Below are 19,745 nucleotides of genomic sequence, written 5' to 3' on the forward strand. Positions count from 1 at the left end.
TATATAACTAATTATTTTTATATTCTTTTGTTCAATACACAATTTCTGTGGATGGTCCTACTTTCTTTATTCTGCTTGATGATCACCTGAAGATTAACACCCCTCCACCCCAGCTTATTTCACCTGATGATTAGGTTAGTGTTAGGGGGGCTAATTTTCATATGACCCAAAGGCATTACTATCTTGATAAGATGGATGATTTTTACTTGCTCAATAACTCTTAAATTTACTATTCTATATAATTCATGAGTTTATTCCTTCCTTCAAGAAACATTAGTTGAGTCCCAATATACCAGACCTTGGTAAAAGTTGTTTCAGTAAGGCAGTGATCCTGTCAGAACACCAGCCTGGTAACACAGACACATCACACACACACTGTATTATAACTGTTCTGAACTGTATTTTTAAAACCTTCCATAGATTACAAAAAAATAATGTTCTCCTATCTTAATAAGTTTTATATAAACTTTATAAATAAATTAATAATTAATTAGTCATCAGTAAATGCCTAAATGATTTTACTAAATTTTAAAAATTTATCTAATTTTCTGAGTCCTTAATTTATCCAATTTTCTACATGCTGCATACACAAAACTATGTTAACTCTTGAACCTTAGGTAAATTGCTTCAAACATGGGAATGGTGAATAATATACAATAATACCCCTATGAGTCAGAATCTTCAATCCCCAGAACTTTCCATTATTAAAAAAAAAAACGAGCATTCTGAGGAATTCTGAGAAAAATCTTGCCGTTCTGGGCATTCGAACAAATTTCTGAGATTGCATCATGCCACTGACACATGCTAAGCACATGAGTGGGTAAGCTAAGAGTGCTTGAGCACTATGATTGACTACTACTGCCATGTGACTGCAGGGGGAAGCCTATGATTGACTGATGTATCTTGTAGCCTACATCCTCAAACTCTTGCATCATTACCCTCTTAGTTCATTAGCTGCTGCCATTGTACAAGCTTGCTCACTGCTGTTTTTGCATAAGATCAGTGTTATGCAGTAATGTACATTACTGTACCGGAATGCAATCAGCCAAGAATACTGTTAAAGCAGTGTTGATGTAAAAAAAATTACAGTTACATATACCTGTACTGTACATTCAGTAATCTGAAAGTACCATACATACAATACTGTACATAGCAGTGAACAGTGTATGCCTACTGTAAGCTAGTGTGTAGAGGGTGTATGTACAGTATACAGTGTGTGTACAATCCCTCCTTCATGGAGGGAGAGGAGAGTGATAGTTAGCAACACCTGCTACAGTAGATGGTACAGGACAAAGGCAGGCCATCTTGTATCATCATATCACCATTTGGCATGTCTGCATCACAAGCTCAAAACAACAGCATCTGCTGGTGAGTACAGTATACAATTGTATACAGTATTTTGTTTATTTACAATATACTGTACAATGTGTACAGTAGTGTTTGCATGAATAAATACAGCTCTGTGTCTGTGACACTGCAGTTAAGCCTCTGTAGCAATGGTGTTCCGTGTGAGTTGTGAAGTTTAGATGTAAAAACATTCACCAATGCCAGGAAAAATTCCAGGGATGTGCGATTTTTCCCGGAATAAGATAATTCGTCTCAATACTCGGAAATTTCTCAAACCAATTGTTTCAGCTAATGGGGAGATTACTGTACAGTACTTATACTAATGCCAACTAAACCAAACTTGATTAGAAAGACTTTTGGGAGAAAATAATTAAGCTTTTTTGGTTTAGCTTTACATATACAGCTTAATATTAACACCCAAGCTGATGTTCCTGAAACTCACTTCTTCCTCCATTATCAACACAACTCAAGTTCACTATTAAAACTTTGTCATCATTATCTTTCTCTATTATAACTCAAATTTTGTCTTCACTATCTTCCCTTTATTTTTATTAAAATTTTACAGTATTATCACTATCTATATAAATTTCATGCTACAGTCAATAACACTTCCTTTGTTCTTGAAAATACAGTTGCATGAGTATTTTGGTCACTAGTGTTTCATTACGGAAGGTCACTAGTGATTTGTTTTGGTCACTAGTGTTTCATTACGGAAGGTCACTAGTGATTTGTGTTACACTGTTTGCCTATCAATGTAATGGAGCAATTTGTTTTACACTATTGACCAGTCGATATAATACTTTAGAGTTACAGACAGTGTGCTGTAGTGTACTTAAAACTATTATTATTATTCAGGAATGTAACACAGTGGAGAAAAACGTGAAAAATCTACGCCTTAACAATAACTTCACTTATTAAACACACATCACACACGAATGTTCACTTCAAACTTACTCTTTCACATACCAGAGGCGAAGTAAACGAGAACCCGAAAATGTTGCCATACTTGTCAATGAGTGAGAGAATGAGAGGAGGAGGACGTTGCCAGTAAAACTCACTCAGCTCGTGAGGAACGGCGACAGTTCTGAATCACAAGTTAACTCTGGGAACAGCTCATCCAGCACAGCATCCAGTAAGACGTACGACAGCTGAAATCATGTAATATTTGGTCCATTATAACATCCAACTTGCTATTTCTATTTCTTATGTTTTTACAATATTATCATAGACTCCTCTGAGATGAATAAAATTGTCTAGTATTAGCCAAATAATATATTAAAAGTGGTATCCTCATAGTGAAGGGGTTAACAAGATACCTTACCAGCACTAATGACCAGACAGTCGTTCAATGCTGTTCTCAAGTCAGTATTAAAACACCAAATATGTGAAAAAAAAACATCTTACAGAAATTATTATAATGCATTAGACTAAACATTTGATGTTGACATCACACCTTCAACTGCCATTCACCTGTCAGCATTATTTAAAATATGTAATAATCTTTCAGTGAAGTAATTATCATATAACTCCATTATTTTACAGGACAGCAGGACAAAAATGAGGAATACTGAAATTAAGGTAAAATAACTGGACAATGGACATATTATTCTCAGGATGAAAACGTGAAGTTCAAGATTTTTTTTCTTACAAAACTTTTCCCTCCACAGTGAACAGTACTGCGGCCAGATCCACCCACAACACACACACAATCCAATTCCTTAATATACCCATACTGTATCATCTTTACAAACCCTGGTCAGCTACCTGTCTAACACTCACATCTCCTTACACAGCTGTTCTCTGCATCTTATTCATGCTGTGTGTACACAACAAGAGAAATACATCAAGTCTTGCCTGCTTATTAAGAACCGGCTGTTGGAAGAGGGTGACCAAAGTGTTTGCTCCCTCAGTGTAAAGATCTTGAGTGAAGAGAAGGCGTTGTAGCCACGTGGGTAACAACATCACCACTTCCTTCCGTAGTTCCTTCTCCCTGTTCCTGTGATCTGCTTCTGTGCGTTCTGATGGAGGGTCTACAAACAGTGCATCTGGAAATGTAAAATCACAAGTGTACAACCTGTTTCTGTGTGTTGTGATGGAAGAACTATATAAATACCCTGTACGTATGAAAATGATGAATGGAAAACAAAAAGGCACCAATGATCTCATGTATAACTAATGCCTGATACTCAACACAGAGGGAATCCCATTAAATTGTCTGGCAATACCCAAACAAAATATTGAAAATGGCATCCTTGAAATGAAGGGGTTAAGACTGAGAGCTGTATTACCTGTGACCTACTTGAAGATCTTTGGAGCAGAATTAACACATAATGATAATGACTGACCTCGAATAAGATGGATGAGTTTAACAATACGTGGTGGGGCGAGGGCCAAGGCCAACTTGCGCCTCAAGAACCATGCAACAGCCGCATCCAGCGTGCTTCTGGTCAACAGTCTCACGCACATGAGCCAACGCAGGGCACTGATTGACAGACCATACACACGCACCACTGTAATACAACTCAAGTCAAAGTCTGCATAAAAGGGAGGGTATGAATAATCATACAAGCAACAACACACAAAGCTCCCACAACTCTTCATCATGATTACTAGTTAAAGTTTTGATCGTTCAATAATTCACATGTTTGTAGGATAAAGTAACACGATTTAAATGTTTTTAGAGGAATGTTGCTCTAATCCAGACTTTTCACTTTTCCAGGCAACATGACACACCTTAAAGAGTACAGTACAAACTAAACATCTTCACTTACCCAGGTAGAGGACTGTATCAAACACCCCGACAACACTCATGGTGGCAGGTGGTGGAGGGGCAGGTTCATGAAGGGGTGTTGGCAGACTCTGGGCATTATCCCCAAACAAAGTGTTCAGGAGAGAACTGGCTGAGAGGGAGCCTTCTGACTGGTCCCCACCATATGACATATCATCCAACTCCAACCTGAGACCAAACCAACTGAAGTGACTTTAAAGTTCTCACTCTGTTATTTCTGGTTAGACGTGTAATGGGGCCAAAACTTTCTATATAATTCTACAAAGGTGATTTGTGTTTCTAATTAATATTCATTACTGTGTGATTATTGTAAAATAATTCAGTTCAACAGCTGTACAGAACACCACAATATAGGATGCTGTCTAACCAAGGCAATGACCTCACCACTAAGGTTTTTCTGGTGTTACTTTAATGTGACTATAATAACATGAGAAGACCCAGCCTGGCTTTAAGACTAACTTGTTTTTTTTGTTGAGTGTGATGGTTGAGGAGAGAAACACATTGATGAAGGCATCCAGGTGCTGCCCACGCTCCTTCATCAGTTTGCGCGGTACGTCACGTATTAGGCGGCCGATAGACACGTCAGGTAAGTAAGTGTTGGTGAACTCATCCTTGGTTTTCAGAAACAAGAATAATAGTTGGGAGCCTTTCAGTGCTGGCTTCTGTAGTAGCTTCTGCAGGAATTCCTCAAATAGCTGAAACCATGAAATTATTCTGTAATTACAATAAAACTTCCAACAAAATATTGAGCGAATATCATTTCTCTCCTACCCTCATCCGGAACAGATTTTTCTCTAATTAACAAACACCATCTGTAGACAGGTCTTACCCTTTTGAGTCCTGTTGGCTTAAATCATCATCCTCAAAGGGTTAAGCTCCTCCATACAGTATCTCTCAAATATCATCATTCCTCCTGCAAGTCGAAGAAGTTGGTGTATAGTTTACCTGTCTACGTGTCTGCATAAAGCCAATGTCTTTTGATGTGAAGAGTGAACGTCGCGGAGGCAACTGATTATCTTGAAAATCTCCGTGAAATTCTGTCAGTTTATTCTCCAAGATATAAAATTCGTGGTACCTTCTCTCCACCTCCCAGTGCACCTCCTCCGGCAGTTCAGCTTCAAGATGATAAACATAAGAGATATTTCAGCACTCAACGGTCAAATATCTGTTACTGACAAATCGGTTTCACTGTACAGCATTGATGGAATAATTCATAACACTACCAAATTGTGTATTAGATGAATGTTTTATAATAATAATAACTACAACAATAATAATAATACCTCCTGTTACATCAATCCTAGTGACGTCGACAATAAAAGCATAATAAGGCTTGTTGGTGTGGTCGACGCGCTGCTCTATGCGGGGAATACTCACCCTCCACGCACTCAAGTCACGGAAACTCGAGGTGAGGCCTTCCAGACTACTGACTGACTGGGACATGCCACCCACCTCATCAGCCTGTCACAATAACCATACACATTACATTCCAATACAGTATTAAATTACAATACAAATAACATTACCACCCCAAGTACTATATAAACTTTATAATAATGTACATTTTATTACAATTATTCGATCAAACATGTTATATGCACTTCAAAATAATGTACAGTACAGTTTGCTACAATTATAAGATCAAACATTATGGTAATTAACAGAAATACAGTAAAAATTTATTAACAAATTACTGACAATCTTTACTTCAAGAAATATAAAACTTTAAGTGCAAATACATTACCTGAATTAATTAAGCAAAAGCTAAATAATATTAAAGGCAGCCAAACGACACACTTTACTAACTACCTACTACAGAAGCAGTGTAAAGGAGCTGATAAAGCCACACAGTTGTGCTCTAACCTTAACATACTGTACTGTATATACCATACCTTTGTTTACATGAAGCTGTAACAGATATCTCACTTGATAACGTTACATAATAAAGACGTACTAACCAAAACATCTCACTTAATAACGAAGTCCTAACCAAAATACCTCGCATAAAGAATGAAGTCGTACTAACCAATAATATAGATATGTCATCGGCTTCGTCAATACTACAGAGGTCGTGGTTGTCCTCACCCATCACAACCGAAGGCCTCAGCACCATCTGTTTGCCGATGTGTTTTAGACCACTACCCACCTTCTTGGCTACTACCTTACCTACGTTCTTCCTGGGATGAGGATCAACCTCCCTAAAAACAGGTGCAAAGATAATTTACTACTTAATAAAAAAAAATTAAAATAAATATCTAAATCAACAAAAACATAAATCAGATTTTCTTTCAAGTCTCTTTGGATGATAAAAATGGTGTTATGTTTTGTGTCTTGTTACTGGTTCTTAGTCAGAGGTTCAGTGTACTGTATATACGTTTTACCAGTTACACAACACCCAAAGCTTGAGTATAGGAAGAAAGTCTGATGCTGTATAAAACTAAACAAAATCTTACAAAAACGGTTAATGACAGAGGGAGATGTGTGCCTCTAATACTGTACTGCCTAAATTTACTTATACTTGGGGATTAACTTAAAAAACAATAGAAAAAAAACAGCAAAACATAACACAGTATAAGGACTACAGAAAAAATAAAAGCAATGCTGTGTGTCTCTTCCATACTCGTGGCAGGATGTAAAATTAAGTTGTAGTCCTTTAAATATATATAAATAATTACTAAATAAAAGAAAAATGAAAGAAATAAAAAGAGAATGAATGGAAACAAAGAATCTTACCCACATTACCAGCAGAAGACTGTCATGGACTTTACATGCCAAGCTTAATATGGTGCAAGCTATGTGACTTGTCAACCATGGTGTATTTAATGTACCTTACATGCCAAGCTTAACAGAGTGCAAGCCATGTGATCTTAACACCCTGGTGTAATTATAACAAGCATATTATCAACTGTGATGGAACATGGTGTAAACTTAACAACTAATGGCAATGTTGATGTCTTCATTCATACAGACACAACACCTCCCTGACTCACCTAGTGTTTACATGGAGGTGATGAGGATGCATTTAATAATCCTAACTTCCTTATTAATAATAGATCTTGGATCAACTTACAGTAAATACAAAATGTAACCTGTACAATATATGAGTAATTCATGCAACACTCAGCTTACTGTATGTACCTTCACATCCTAACACAAGTCATATACTGTACGGTGCTTCAATAACATTACATCAGTGATCAGTTCACCTCAAGAGCCATGGCTCTGCTGTGTTGAAGATTAACTCTTATCAAAATATATATAAATGATCCATAAATATGCGTTGACCAGGCCCCACCTAGACACTACCAATTCTAGCCTGAATACATTGATATTAGTTTCAGTTCTTGTGTTTACCACCTGTGGCTGGATCAGCAGACAGGTGCATGAACATACAGGAGGCAAGAATTTGTTCCTCCCTCACCAAAGATGATGCAGAACATAACTCTATAATGTTAATACCACACCAGTTCTCAAATTCTTTAGGAAACAAGACAAATTTCCACGAAAACTGTTATACGTTCCATGACTGACGACTGACTTTTATAAAACAAAATTTGCAATTATGAAAAACATTAGATAAAGTACATGCAGTAATACAACTAACAGCCAATGTGTATGAACAGCCAGTGCATATGAAAAGACAGTGTGTATGAACAACCAGTGTGTATTAACAACCAGTGTGTATGAACAGCCAGTGTGTATTAAGAGACAGTATGTAAGAACAACCAGTGTGTATGAGCTTCCAACAGTGCAGAACTAATTAAGAACATTGTACCAAATCCAAGTAAAATTATCACAATATTATCAAAGTATACATGACCACTTAAGACCCTCATCCCAATAGTTAAAGTGTGAGGCATGTAAAGGGACTTATGCTTGTGACTGAACACTACGGTGCCTTCATAACAAAGCTGAACACTGCTGGATGCGTGTAGATATATATATGTGGTAAACTTAAAGATCTCCATTACACAGAAGCCTTCAAGGAGTGACCTTACTGAATATTTGACATACTACTGAACACAATGCGATGTTTTGATATGTTTGAACCACAACCTTCCAGTAGAGTGAATGAATCATAATACTAATGATAATAATACTGTTTAAAAATCATTTAACTGTAGTATAACAATTATATGACTATAACACATGATTCATACAACCACAGAAGCTTAATTACTTAAATCATACAAATACAGCATTACCATTACAGTATATGCTTAGAGTTTATAAATAATACAACTACAGGTATACAGAAGAAGCATTACTGTATGAATCACACAACAGTATACCTATGCATCACACACCTATAGTTTAAGAATCATACAAGCAGCATATCAGTGAAAGTTTAAACTAATAAAACAATCATAGAGATAAAGTGAGAGAGAGACAGACAGACAGAAAGAGCCTCCACATTGCAATGGGTGTGTGGAGAAGCCCAGCACCTGTGCTTTGCTAATGCGGCTCTTGAACGGAGAAAAAGTCGCCGAGGAACTGGAATCTGTTCTGCGATGTCTGAAGAGGAAGTTGATGTTGGTGAGGAGGGAGTGACAATGGATTAAAATATACTACAATAAAATAATCTTTCATGAAATATACCCCCCCCTCCCTATCTTTTAAGGAATTATTTAAAGGTGACCAATTAAAAGAGGTCATTTTACTAAGACCTACAGGTGCTTGTAACGGGAGAATACAGTAAATACCACTCAACACCTGGGACCCCCATCACTGTGAGTTTTATAGCAACAAACACTAGATATAATATATATATATATATATATATATATATATATATATATATATATATATATATATATATATATATATATATATATATATATATATATATATATATATATATATATATATATATATACATACATACATACATATTGGCTTCATTCTGGCACTAGTTATAAGTCCTCTGCATAACTTAATCCTAATTACTGTACAGTATATGTATGAGTGTATTATAATCTGAAAGGTGGTTAATAAGATGATGTATATCTGTCTATTATGACTGACTGTACTATCATTATTCATTTACCACTTGTGTGTGGGCTGGATCAAGGGCAGACAAACTTTGAAGAAATTGAGGAAATGGTGAGATAAAGTGTTGCAAGACAAGTGTATAAAATAAGTGGAAAGCTCTGAAACAACAAATATAAATAACACACAGACACACACACACACCTGTGGACCTAAATATCAGTGTCATGCCAACTTAAACATGTACAGTCCAGGCCACTTAAAAACCACACAGACTGGCGGCCTCGAGATTCCTAACCAGAAAACTTCACTGGGTCCATCCCTCTCTCACCTCCCTAAACATACAAACCAGGTAATTAATTGCTGGTCAGCCAAGGTGTATAGTTAATGCTTACCCCAAACACAGCTAATATGGATAAATAACTTTAAAACTGTATTTTTTCTTTCTTTCTAAAACCTATCCATACTAATGTGTTCAGGTGTAAGCAGCGACTTTACACCTTGGCTGACCACCGATCAATTGCCCACTTGAGAGGATCAAAGTGGACACGATATTGATTTTTTCAAGCTCGTGCACAATCTTCACATCATTCAAGGTGCCATCCATTTGTCTGAGGGTTGGCGACCATGGGCCTCCACTTCAAGAATTTTTGGAGCGGTCTTCACCCATCCTCCCTGATTTTGCATCTCTCTGGGGGCCATAACTATTAATTTCATTAATTCAGGATCTAAAACGCAGGACCAAGCCAACTCAGACCTCCTGATATGACTCTTTTAACACTCCAGAAGCAACAGTTTACTGAGGTAGATGACATCACATAACACAAATCAAGACATATCTGATGTCTCCAACCAGCTGACTTGTCAACCGCCCTCCACCCACTTCTGACATCCTTACTAGCTAGTGATTGACTGGTGGTCGTTAGGGGGAATCACGCTGCCACTCACTCAACAACCACCGACCACATAACTACCGTACTATATATGCTAGGTCAACCAATAAAGTCAAATAAGAAAAAACAATTGTCCTTATGGCGACTCTCCTGTTATAATCAAGTCTCCAATAACACTGGGAAGCTTGTGAGAGCCAATAGGCAACTAAATATCTCTAAATGATGGGCAAAACTGAGAGGCAACAGAGATCAAATAACAAACACTAAAGAAAATATAATAACTAATGTTTATGACCAATTAGTAATGTATACGACCAATTAGTAATGTATACGACCATTTAGTAATGTATACGACCAATTAGTAATGTTTATGACCAATTAGTAAACCAACTAAGAAAAACACAACTCATTAGGACTAAAACTGACGACTGTTACTGTACAAGAGTGTAATATACCTGCTTATTCCTGGTGAGCTGCCAATTAGAGAGAAAATTTGTAACACAATTTTATAATAACAGTTGAATATAAATCAAAATTTTTGTAGTTCTTAAATTTAAACGGTTGCTAAGGACCCAAGTGTGGCTCTCGATATACTTTTACTAGAGTTCCGGTATGACATGAGTCTGTACGGTGTGATCACTCCCGACAAAAGACACCAATGCGGGTATGAGAAAGTCTGTACGGTACTAAGTGATCATCCATGACCACAGACACCAACGTACCACACCTAAGTTATTAAATAAGTCGCGGTTATCTTAGGTTTGTATTCAAGATCACAAGCTACAATTCATGATACTGTGTAGACTGTATGCTGGCCAAGTCAACCTTAAGCATGAGATGGCTATTTTATTTTGTACATATACCAAGACATACTCATCAGTACCCTAGTGAGAATATCCTGAGAGCTGGGTGGGGTCTGTAGCAGCTTCCTGTGTTTTGGGGTAATAATATATATTTTTAATACTAGTACTGCGTAACAAATCAATGATCCTTTTTATTTTCTTGGTCAAGTAATAAAATAAATAATAAAATTAATAAAGGTCACAGCAAACTCGTATTATAGTACACTGAACAACAGACACGATAACGCATACAACTACACTCAACTAAAGACTTAATAATAATCATTAACATAAATTAAATGATAAAGATCGTATATAAAGCATGTAAAACTTCATGCCCACAAAGTACAGTCAGGGGGAAAAAAAGTGACGTATATAAACCCCGAGATTCGTGAACCAGTGAACCCGAGACCTCACACATTAATGGGCCCATAGATGGTGCACTGTGTGATGTCTCGGATTCACAGGTTCAAGAGTTTCAGGATTTACGGACGAGACGAAGGACAGGCAGGAGTCTTTTCCACGACTGTACATGACACCCTTCCATTCCCTTATTATTTGGTTGAGGAATATGTGTTTTGGTTATGTGAGAGCAGCAGATGACACAAGTTTTTAATGACACATGTGACAAGACAGAGGATGACTCATGTACACAAAATGAAGAAAAAACTTTTAAAAAGATCAGAGAAAAAGATTCATGTAGTGAAATGTAACCAGACAATAAATGATAAGATGGTGTTGGTCCTGTCAAAATTTCCCAAGTGTAAGAGATATATCAAACATCATGTGGTGGACAGTATGAACCTCTAAGAGTTAACGTATGACAGGACTATTCTCTTGCTGCCTCTCACCTTGTTCTGTCTACGGCACTTACAGACACTGGCTATCTTACCTACATCTTACAAAAGCATTGACTATCTTATACAAACACTGGCTATCTTACACAAACACTGACTAGCTTATCTATATCTAAAGTAAAATTTCTACATCTAGCAAAAGTGGCAAATTAACTAAATTCTTGAAACATTATAGGTTTAATTCCGAGAGCATTTTAGGTTGACAATCACAAAAGGGAAATGGCCACTAAATACTAACTACAAAAATGTTAAAAATAGTAGTATAACCTCTTAAGACAAATGCCAGAGGGAATATTTGAGACTGTAATAATCGTTAAATGAAGAATTCCTCACATTGCTTCTTTCTCGTAACATACCACAAACTCGCGCTATTTCCCTTACTGTGATCTTAGTGCAGGTCATTAACATGGCTGGTGGCTAAATCACACCACACTATGACCAAACATCCACAGCACTGCCAACTGTACCCAACAAATTCTAAACAATATACACAACTCATCAACACTACTTATGACACTTATCCCCAACACAACAAACTCTCCGATAAATGGATAAATGAGGACAATTAATATAAGCAACATGGAGAATAATAATAGTATAAATGAACTCCCAGGAAGATGAATAGTGACATACATACCTAGATGCATTTTTCTGGTATCCTTGAGAGCTTCTTGTTCCACACAGGTGAGCAAAATACTGCAACAACAACATGAATTAGTTTCTGGATAAAAAAAAAATTCAATTTTTTTTTATCCTGTTTCTATTTTTTGCATTCAGCTTAAATCTCATTCCCTGAGCTTAAAATTAAATCCTATCTGTTTCTCTCATTCTCTCAGCTTAAAATCAAATCCTACGCTTGAAGAAGAACTCATAAGTTATTTTATTTTTATATCAGGTTACTAAGTTTTAAAATGGGTTAGGTAATGAATATCTGGTGTACTGTTAATGTTTAAGGGGAAAAATGAGAAGAAGGAGAGGAGGAGGAAGAAGATTGAGGAGATGAAGAAGTAAGAAGAAAAGAAAAAGATGGAGATGATAAAGAAGAGTGAGGAAGAGGAAGATGAAGAAGAAAAGAAGGAAAAGAAGAGGAAGAAGAGAGACTCACTGAATGACTATGCATGAAGAGTGGCAAGTACTCCCGCTCCAACAAGTTGTACGCGTGTTCATAGGCTTGGAACAGAGGACGAGTGGTACGCAACTTGACAATGTCCTTCACCTCACCGTGCACGACTGAAATAAAACCAAAATTTAGTAAACTGAAGTTCCTCCGATTAACTACCTGTGTATGGGGTCTCCCACTCCGCTGAATAAAATCGTCTGGCGTTAGGGGAAAAATAAATAAAAAAAATGGCGTCCCTGTGGAGTATTACACCATTAAAAAAAATTTCAAACAAAAAGAATAACAATTAAGTACGATGCCTGAATAAAATTTTTCATAAGCATAAAACTTGAATAATTTATTTATGTAATGTGAAATATTATAAAATGAACTTATAATGAATTGAAAATCAGTCTGTAAGATCAGAAACAACACAACTCACTCTCTCTAATGTGAGAAACGATGTGTGAGGGGAAGTTGATGCGATCCACGGCCGAGGACACCATGTAGGTATGATAGAGTTCCAGAGCTTCGTGGTGGAGCTGTTCCAGTTGTTCAGAAGTCAGGTCAGGGTCCAGGATGTGACGGTTGAAGTCCTCTGTTGGGGAGACAATACCCAGGTAACACCACCTACCACAAACACTAACCTACCCAAACAATGATGTGTATACAGTAAGTGGCCAAAGATGTGTATACAGTAAGTGGCCAAAGATGTGTATACAGTAAGTGGCCATACATCACTGGATATAACCATAATTTACCAAAAACAAGATAAATAAGATGTATAGAACAAGGGGAATTAAAAACCCCAAAACAGGAGAGAAATATAAGGGAGAAAGGTGCAAGATAAGTGTAGAAAATCCTAAGATATGGCGAAGACAACAAGTAGAAACATCTGATGACATTTAGTTTTATCCACAACTTGTAATACGGTGCACAGTCCTTACAACTTATCTTTAAACCAGTATATAATGATAAACAAAGGAAATTCGTAAAAGAAAAGGTCAAACTATAAGAGACTTGGATGTAGAGCGGTAGTATGAGCAAATAGCTTGATAATTATTGTAAGGCTCTCACTATACACGTTCTCTCACTACATGCTTCTCTCACACTCTCACTACATACTTTCTCTCTCTCTCACTATACACGTTCTCTCACTACATGCTTTCTCTCACACTCTCACTACACACTTTCTCTCACTCTCACTATACACGTTCTCTCACTACATGCTTTCTCTCACACTCTCACTACACACTTTCTCTCACTCTCACTATACACGTTCTCTCACTACATGCTTTCTCTCACACTCTCACTACACACTTTCTCTCACTCCCTTACTACTTTCTCTCTACTGTACCACCTACCAACAGCAAGACAGAATTGGAGGTTGTTGATGGCTCCTTCCTCCTTCAGGAAAGTGTGGAACAAGTACAGTAAACTCTGATCCTTCAACACTGACGACAAGTTGCTTCTCAGGACCTTTCAAAACAATACAATCCCATTAGAAGAATCTAATCCCATATAATTTAATGAATACAGTGATATAAATAGAATCTGAGCCTATGGGCCTGTGAAGTAAATAGTTACATTAAAAGAATCTGATCCCATGAACCATTTAGACCAACAAATATATATAGAGTATTTAATCCTCAAAATACATAAAGAGGAAGAATTTGACCTTTTACATGGCTAACCCTACCATGCCACAGCTAACTATTATTATGTTTATCATCAAGAAAAACATTAAAGTAACTAAGTAGTATAAGAAAGTTAATCTAAAAATCATACAATTTATCCCTATTAGAACTCTATAACAGAAATGGGATCTCATGAAAATTAGGAACCCCAAGTTATGATTAAATAAACACCTTAATACTAAATGAGGGGGTTAGGGTATATTAGGTTAGGTTAAGTTGAATTAGGTCAAGTTAGGGTATTTTAGGTTAGGTTAGGTTTAGTTTGATTAGATTATATTATGTTCATTTTTGTTAGGTTAGGTTTGCATTAAGGTGTAAAATCATCTGGCAAAAATAAAATGAAGTTCCTGATTTTCAAGATAAGATTCCATAAAAAACATCAAAATTCTGACAAACACTGATGATAACCTGAGAGAGAGAGAGAGAGAGAGAGAGAAAGGGAGAGAGAGAGAAAGGGAGAGAGAGAGAGAGAAAGGGAGAGAGAGAGAGATATCGCTAAACCCCTTACTGAGTTACGTGGATGTGTGTTGACGGAGGCGAAATTCTTAAGCAGCAGGACCTCTGGCTCGGGCTTGTGAGGTAACCAAGGCGATGAATCTCGACTCAGAAGGAGGAGGAAGAGAAGGTTGAGTGTGTCGGGGTTGGCTAAGAGATCCAAAGCCTGAAGTAATAAGACTCTACCTAACAGCTCCTCTAAAAAAGCACGTCCCAACCTGCAGGGACACAAGTGTTCTCTTAATATAGCCATAACAAAAGTTTTCAATAAGTAACCATAAAGAAAAGAAAAAAAATCACTATCTACAAACAAAAGTTGTCTCAATATCCTTAATAATAATAATAACACCATAATAATAATTTCTTGATATACACAAAATAATATTTCAGTATGTGGCACAGTCAACACTTGCATGAGTTCTCTTAAAAGGAAGGAAGGGTGGAGGGAGGGAAGGAAGGATGGAGGGAGAGAGGGAAGGAAGGAGAGAGAGCGGGAAGGAAGGAAGGAAGGAGAGAGGGAAAGAAGGAGGGAGGGAGGGAGAGAGGGAAGGAAGGAGGGAAGGAAGGAAGGACCATTTATACAGTACAGTATATGATCTAACATCTGGTAGCCAACATTCTGTACTGAACCCCTTCACTACAGGGACGCTACTTTTAATATTATATTCGCTTAATGTTTCTCTCAATAACTCACGGGGACAGTCAACTCCCTATAATCCATACGCTGTACAAACTAACCTGCTAGACTGGTACTTGGTGGGCAGAAGTGACGGAACAACAGTGCCAATAAGACCTCTCAGGTAAGCCGTTTCATCCTCACGTGACCTGACCGCCCGGTGCAGCCCGCCTCCCGCTCTCAGGTACTGAATAACTGCCGCTTCTGAAGAAATATTACCGCGAACTCTCCGGCTGCCCTCGACGTATGCATCCAGGTGGTTTATTAGCGCCGGTAGTAAGCGGTCGATGATCACTGTTGTTAAGTCGACCTGGAAGAGAGTGAACTGTTAAATGCATGTCAGGAGTAACTGTTAACTTCATCTCAGGAATAAATGTTAAATGCATGTGAGGAGTAACTGTTTAATGGCACATGTCAGATTACAAGTCTCTCTAATGTTCAAAGCAATTAAAACATAATAGAGTTTTTAAAATGTTTCCTCTCAAGTAATAATTGTAGTGTCAAAAATGGCTGGGAGTTTGAGGGCTAAAACACTCACTAGAACTACATAGTGTATAGGAAGGCATTTTATACATGAAGCAGAGAACACAGTACCTTTGCCAGTTTACTAGCCACGACCGCCACAGCATATCTGATGATGTAACGGATTTCATCTGCCAGCTGTTCGTGGATGGAGATTTCTCTGTACCAGCTGTACACATGGTGGTCCAGGGCTAAGTTTAACAGCTGTGGGAAGGAAGAAAATAATGACTAAATATCACCCTTCGTGTACAGTACCTGGTGAAATAACTACCATTAATACCTCTTCCATATAACCTCCTTGACCATTACCAGAGGAAACACAGTACAATATATACAGTACTGTAGTCTCAGGGCTGCTACAGTACACTACACATAACCTTCTCTCTCATTTAAATCAGAGGACAATTTTAGCAATTTTATTATTCCAGAAAATTTGACTTTAAAAATTCTTGATACTGTAATGGGTGATTTTCTTTAAGGCATTCTATTTTTAAATTATACACTATGCTGTCAACTAGATGATTAATGCAGCCCATCTCTAAATGTACAGCACGTGGCATCAAATTATCACATCATTTTAACAGGGAGAAATAAACAGGTCGTAAACTATGCGTCAGCAACTCATCACTCGCCTCCTCTAAAGCTTCGTCAATGCTCTGCGGTACGGTGAAGTTGACGTGCGTGTGGGCAGATATCTGTAACGACGTGGTCGGGTGTTGACGCTGACATCGCTCTCCGCCGCACACCGAGCACGACCGCGGTATCTCCCCTTTCGTGTCGGGGTTTTCTGTCCCGGTGAATACTGCTAGGAGGTTGGGGACTTGTCTGCCGTCACTGAAAGATAATGTACAATTAAACCTCCATACAGTAGACTGTATGTATATAGGAGAGGGTAGTCCCTGATATTGCAGTCATTAAATTTACTCATTTTTATATGAACTGGCATGTATTTTACTAATTTTTACTTCAATTGGCATTTATTTTACTCAATTATTGTATAAATCTTACTCATCCTGACGAGCTCTATACAGTACTAACCTGATAACTTACTGTAGTATAAAATAGCTAAATAGGAAGATGAGGTCTATTTTGTATCCTATTGCAATATGACACTGTGAAGATCAACTAGCTACTGTACCATAACACCATCTTTATTTATTTCCTATATTTTTTCTCCAACACAGGTGAATCTAACTTTAACCAAGTGGACGGTAGGCTAGGTAGAGTCACTCACCCTCCCAAGTCCGTCACACAAGTAGATGATTGGAGTTTCTGAGATTTGATACAGTATACAACCTAATGCTATCTGGATGGCATAGGTTAGGTTTAGATTAAGTTAGGTCACTTTAGTTTAGAATTTATTATTTTAAGTTAGATTAGATTTGGTTATACTGTATTAGGTAAGTTAAGTTAAGTTAGGTAAGGCAAGATTATGTTATATTAGTTTATATTAGCTTAACTTTTACGTGATTTAAGATGAAATAATCTAGGGTGTCTAATCTTCACATGATCCCAGTACCTCGTCAAACAACGGTCATTATAAACACTCAATAAACTCACCGAAAAATTATAAAAGGCAGAAGGAGCCCGGTAAGAAGCGAGAAGACCAGCAAAACTCCCACTAACACACTGTAAAGCAAACAATATGTCAGTCAATTATCCTTTTACCAACAACAGTAATATAAGTTGAATCATTTGTACACTTTTAAGATAATGTCACTGAATATCTAACGAAATATATTTATCTACTGGTATCTAAATGTGTGTGTGTGTGTGTGTGTGTGTGTATGTGTGTATGTGTGGTCGGTATATTCGCCTCACAAACTCATAGTCTCAGGTTTGTTTCCCCGGGCATTGGGTAGAGTGACACTATGGGCAAGTTTCTTTACCCGGTACACCATTTGACTCCGGATATTAATTAATTTACTGATTGTGTTCCCGGGTAATGGTTAGTCAGTGGGGTTGGTGATGTGTTCGGTCTCCTGGGATTATTCCTCGACACCGGGCCATACAGCTCGTTCCCTTAGGGTGTGAGTGTTGTGGTGACAGCTTCTACACATTAAACAAATTTATGCCTGTGGCTCTTGGACCAGCTATCCTTGAACATGAAGAGGAACCATTATGTGTACAGTATGTGTGTATATATATGTAATTTATGTATGTACAGTATATGTATGTGTGTAGTACTGACGCTTTTAGATGTTTAACTATGTACTGGTATGTGTGTGTAGAAGTGTAAATACAGTATGCAAGTATATATGTAAAATAAGAGTGTGCGTGACAGTGTAAGTATTAGTGTGGTGTACATGTACGTCGGTACGTCTAGGTGTACATAATAGACGTACACAGGACAACACTCCCCCTCCCACCTCCTTTCATTTCTATCACACAACAAGCGGCAGTAATTCTCACCTAATGGAAGCAGATATGATGATACTAATTAAGAGCACTACCAGGAACAGTATTATAACGTTTCTGTCTCGTAAAAGATACGAGAACCTGACATTTTCCACCTCCATCGTCTGTCATTATTTACACTGAGTCTTACTGAACACCGAAACCTCCATAAATGACGTAACAATACCAACTACCTAATTCAACATTGTTTTGCGAGTTTTGGAAGTACAATTTTTACTTCTGTTTATATTATTATAGTGAAAATTAAGGTTTTATATTATTACTGAAGGAATAGGGAGAAAATACAATATTCAAGACAAATTATAACAACTACTTTTATCTGCAATAAATATTGCTCATATATTTTTATATTTCGGAAATATAAATAAAAAAAGGACTTCATACAAAATCTTATGTAATATACACAAACAACAACTGTCTTCAAAACATATTTATATATATTAATTTAGGCTCTTCCTGCTGGTTTTTGCATTTCAGAAAGTTTGTCCCTTTTTGGTCGCTTACTGTCCTAATCGAAGCCTCGGGTCTCGTGAAATTAATGTTATATAAAAGGTAACGAACAGGATTGCGAACTCATTTATTTATTCATACAACACAAATGACAATAAACTAAATAATAATCACACTAGAGTCGTTATTTTAGGTTTGATTTGTCTTATTTGCTCTCAGAAAATAAATTTAAAAGAAATTCAAATACATAAATAAGTTTAAGAGCTTATTGTCGTTGTAAATTTTCTACATTGGCCGTTTGTGAACGATACACATCATGCGGATTATACCGGATACAGATAATGGCACACTTTGTTCAGATATGCATACATATGTTCAGCTTTCCTGTACAAAATAAGTCAAGTATTAATCATGTCATTACAGAATATTATCTAGGTATGATTAAAAATTTATCTATAACCTACTGGGCGTTTATTCATGAGCGTTCTTGCAATGGCATGCACTCCACATCATCAGTTAAGAGGGATCACATGAAGATTAGCCACCCAGCCCATTTTACCTTAAGACTAATAACCTTAATTTTAACAGAATCTAATCCTCCCAGAATCCCAGATATCGTTAAGGTGTTCAATCCTAAGGTGAAATAAGCTGCGGGGGCTAATCTTCAGGTGA

The 19,745-nt window shown here is 37.1% G+C and overlaps 1 protein-coding gene across 3 annotated transcripts; it reads right to left on the bottom strand.

Annotated features, from left to right (window-relative positions):
• Positions 1 to 1,340: 1,340 nt before the first annotated feature.
• Positions 1,341 to 18,748, bottom strand: LOC121862153 (sorting nexin-14-like). Of its 3 annotated transcripts, XM_042360222.1 has the most exons (19): positions 18,618 to 18,748; positions 17,766 to 17,834; positions 16,838 to 17,039; positions 16,278 to 16,409; positions 15,746 to 15,993; positions 15,021 to 15,225; positions 14,180 to 14,294; positions 13,258 to 13,413; positions 12,822 to 12,946; positions 12,354 to 12,412; positions 10,473 to 10,490; positions 8,581 to 8,650; positions 5,419 to 5,596; positions 5,081 to 5,250; positions 4,595 to 4,830; positions 4,119 to 4,303; positions 3,693 to 3,857; positions 3,202 to 3,392; positions 1,341 to 2,495 (listed from the first exon to the last, which is right to left on the bottom strand). In XM_042360222.1, the coding sequence occupies exons 1-19, from the start codon at positions 18,722 to 18,724 to the stop codon at positions 2,406 to 2,408; spliced, it is 2,721 nt and encodes a 906-aa protein (XP_042216156.1). In that variant the 5' UTR covers positions 18,725 to 18,748; the 3' UTR covers positions 1,341 to 2,405. The 3 variants fall into 3 exon arrangements, with proteins under 3 accessions (XP_042216156.1, XP_042216155.1, XP_042216157.1); XM_042360221.1 differs by lacking the exons at positions 8,581 to 8,650; positions 10,473 to 10,490 and adding an exon at positions 6,162 to 6,333; XM_042360223.1 differs by lacking the exon at positions 10,473 to 10,490.
• Between the last annotated feature and the right edge of the window lie 997 nt (positions 18,749 to 19,745).

This window comes from Homarus americanus, unplaced genomic scaffold, assembly GCF_018991925.1.
Source record: "Homarus americanus isolate GMGI-L3 unplaced genomic scaffold, GMGI_Hamer_2.0 scaffold25013, whole genome shotgun sequence".
NCBI lineage: Eukaryota > Metazoa > Arthropoda > Malacostraca > Decapoda > Nephropidae > Homarus > Homarus americanus.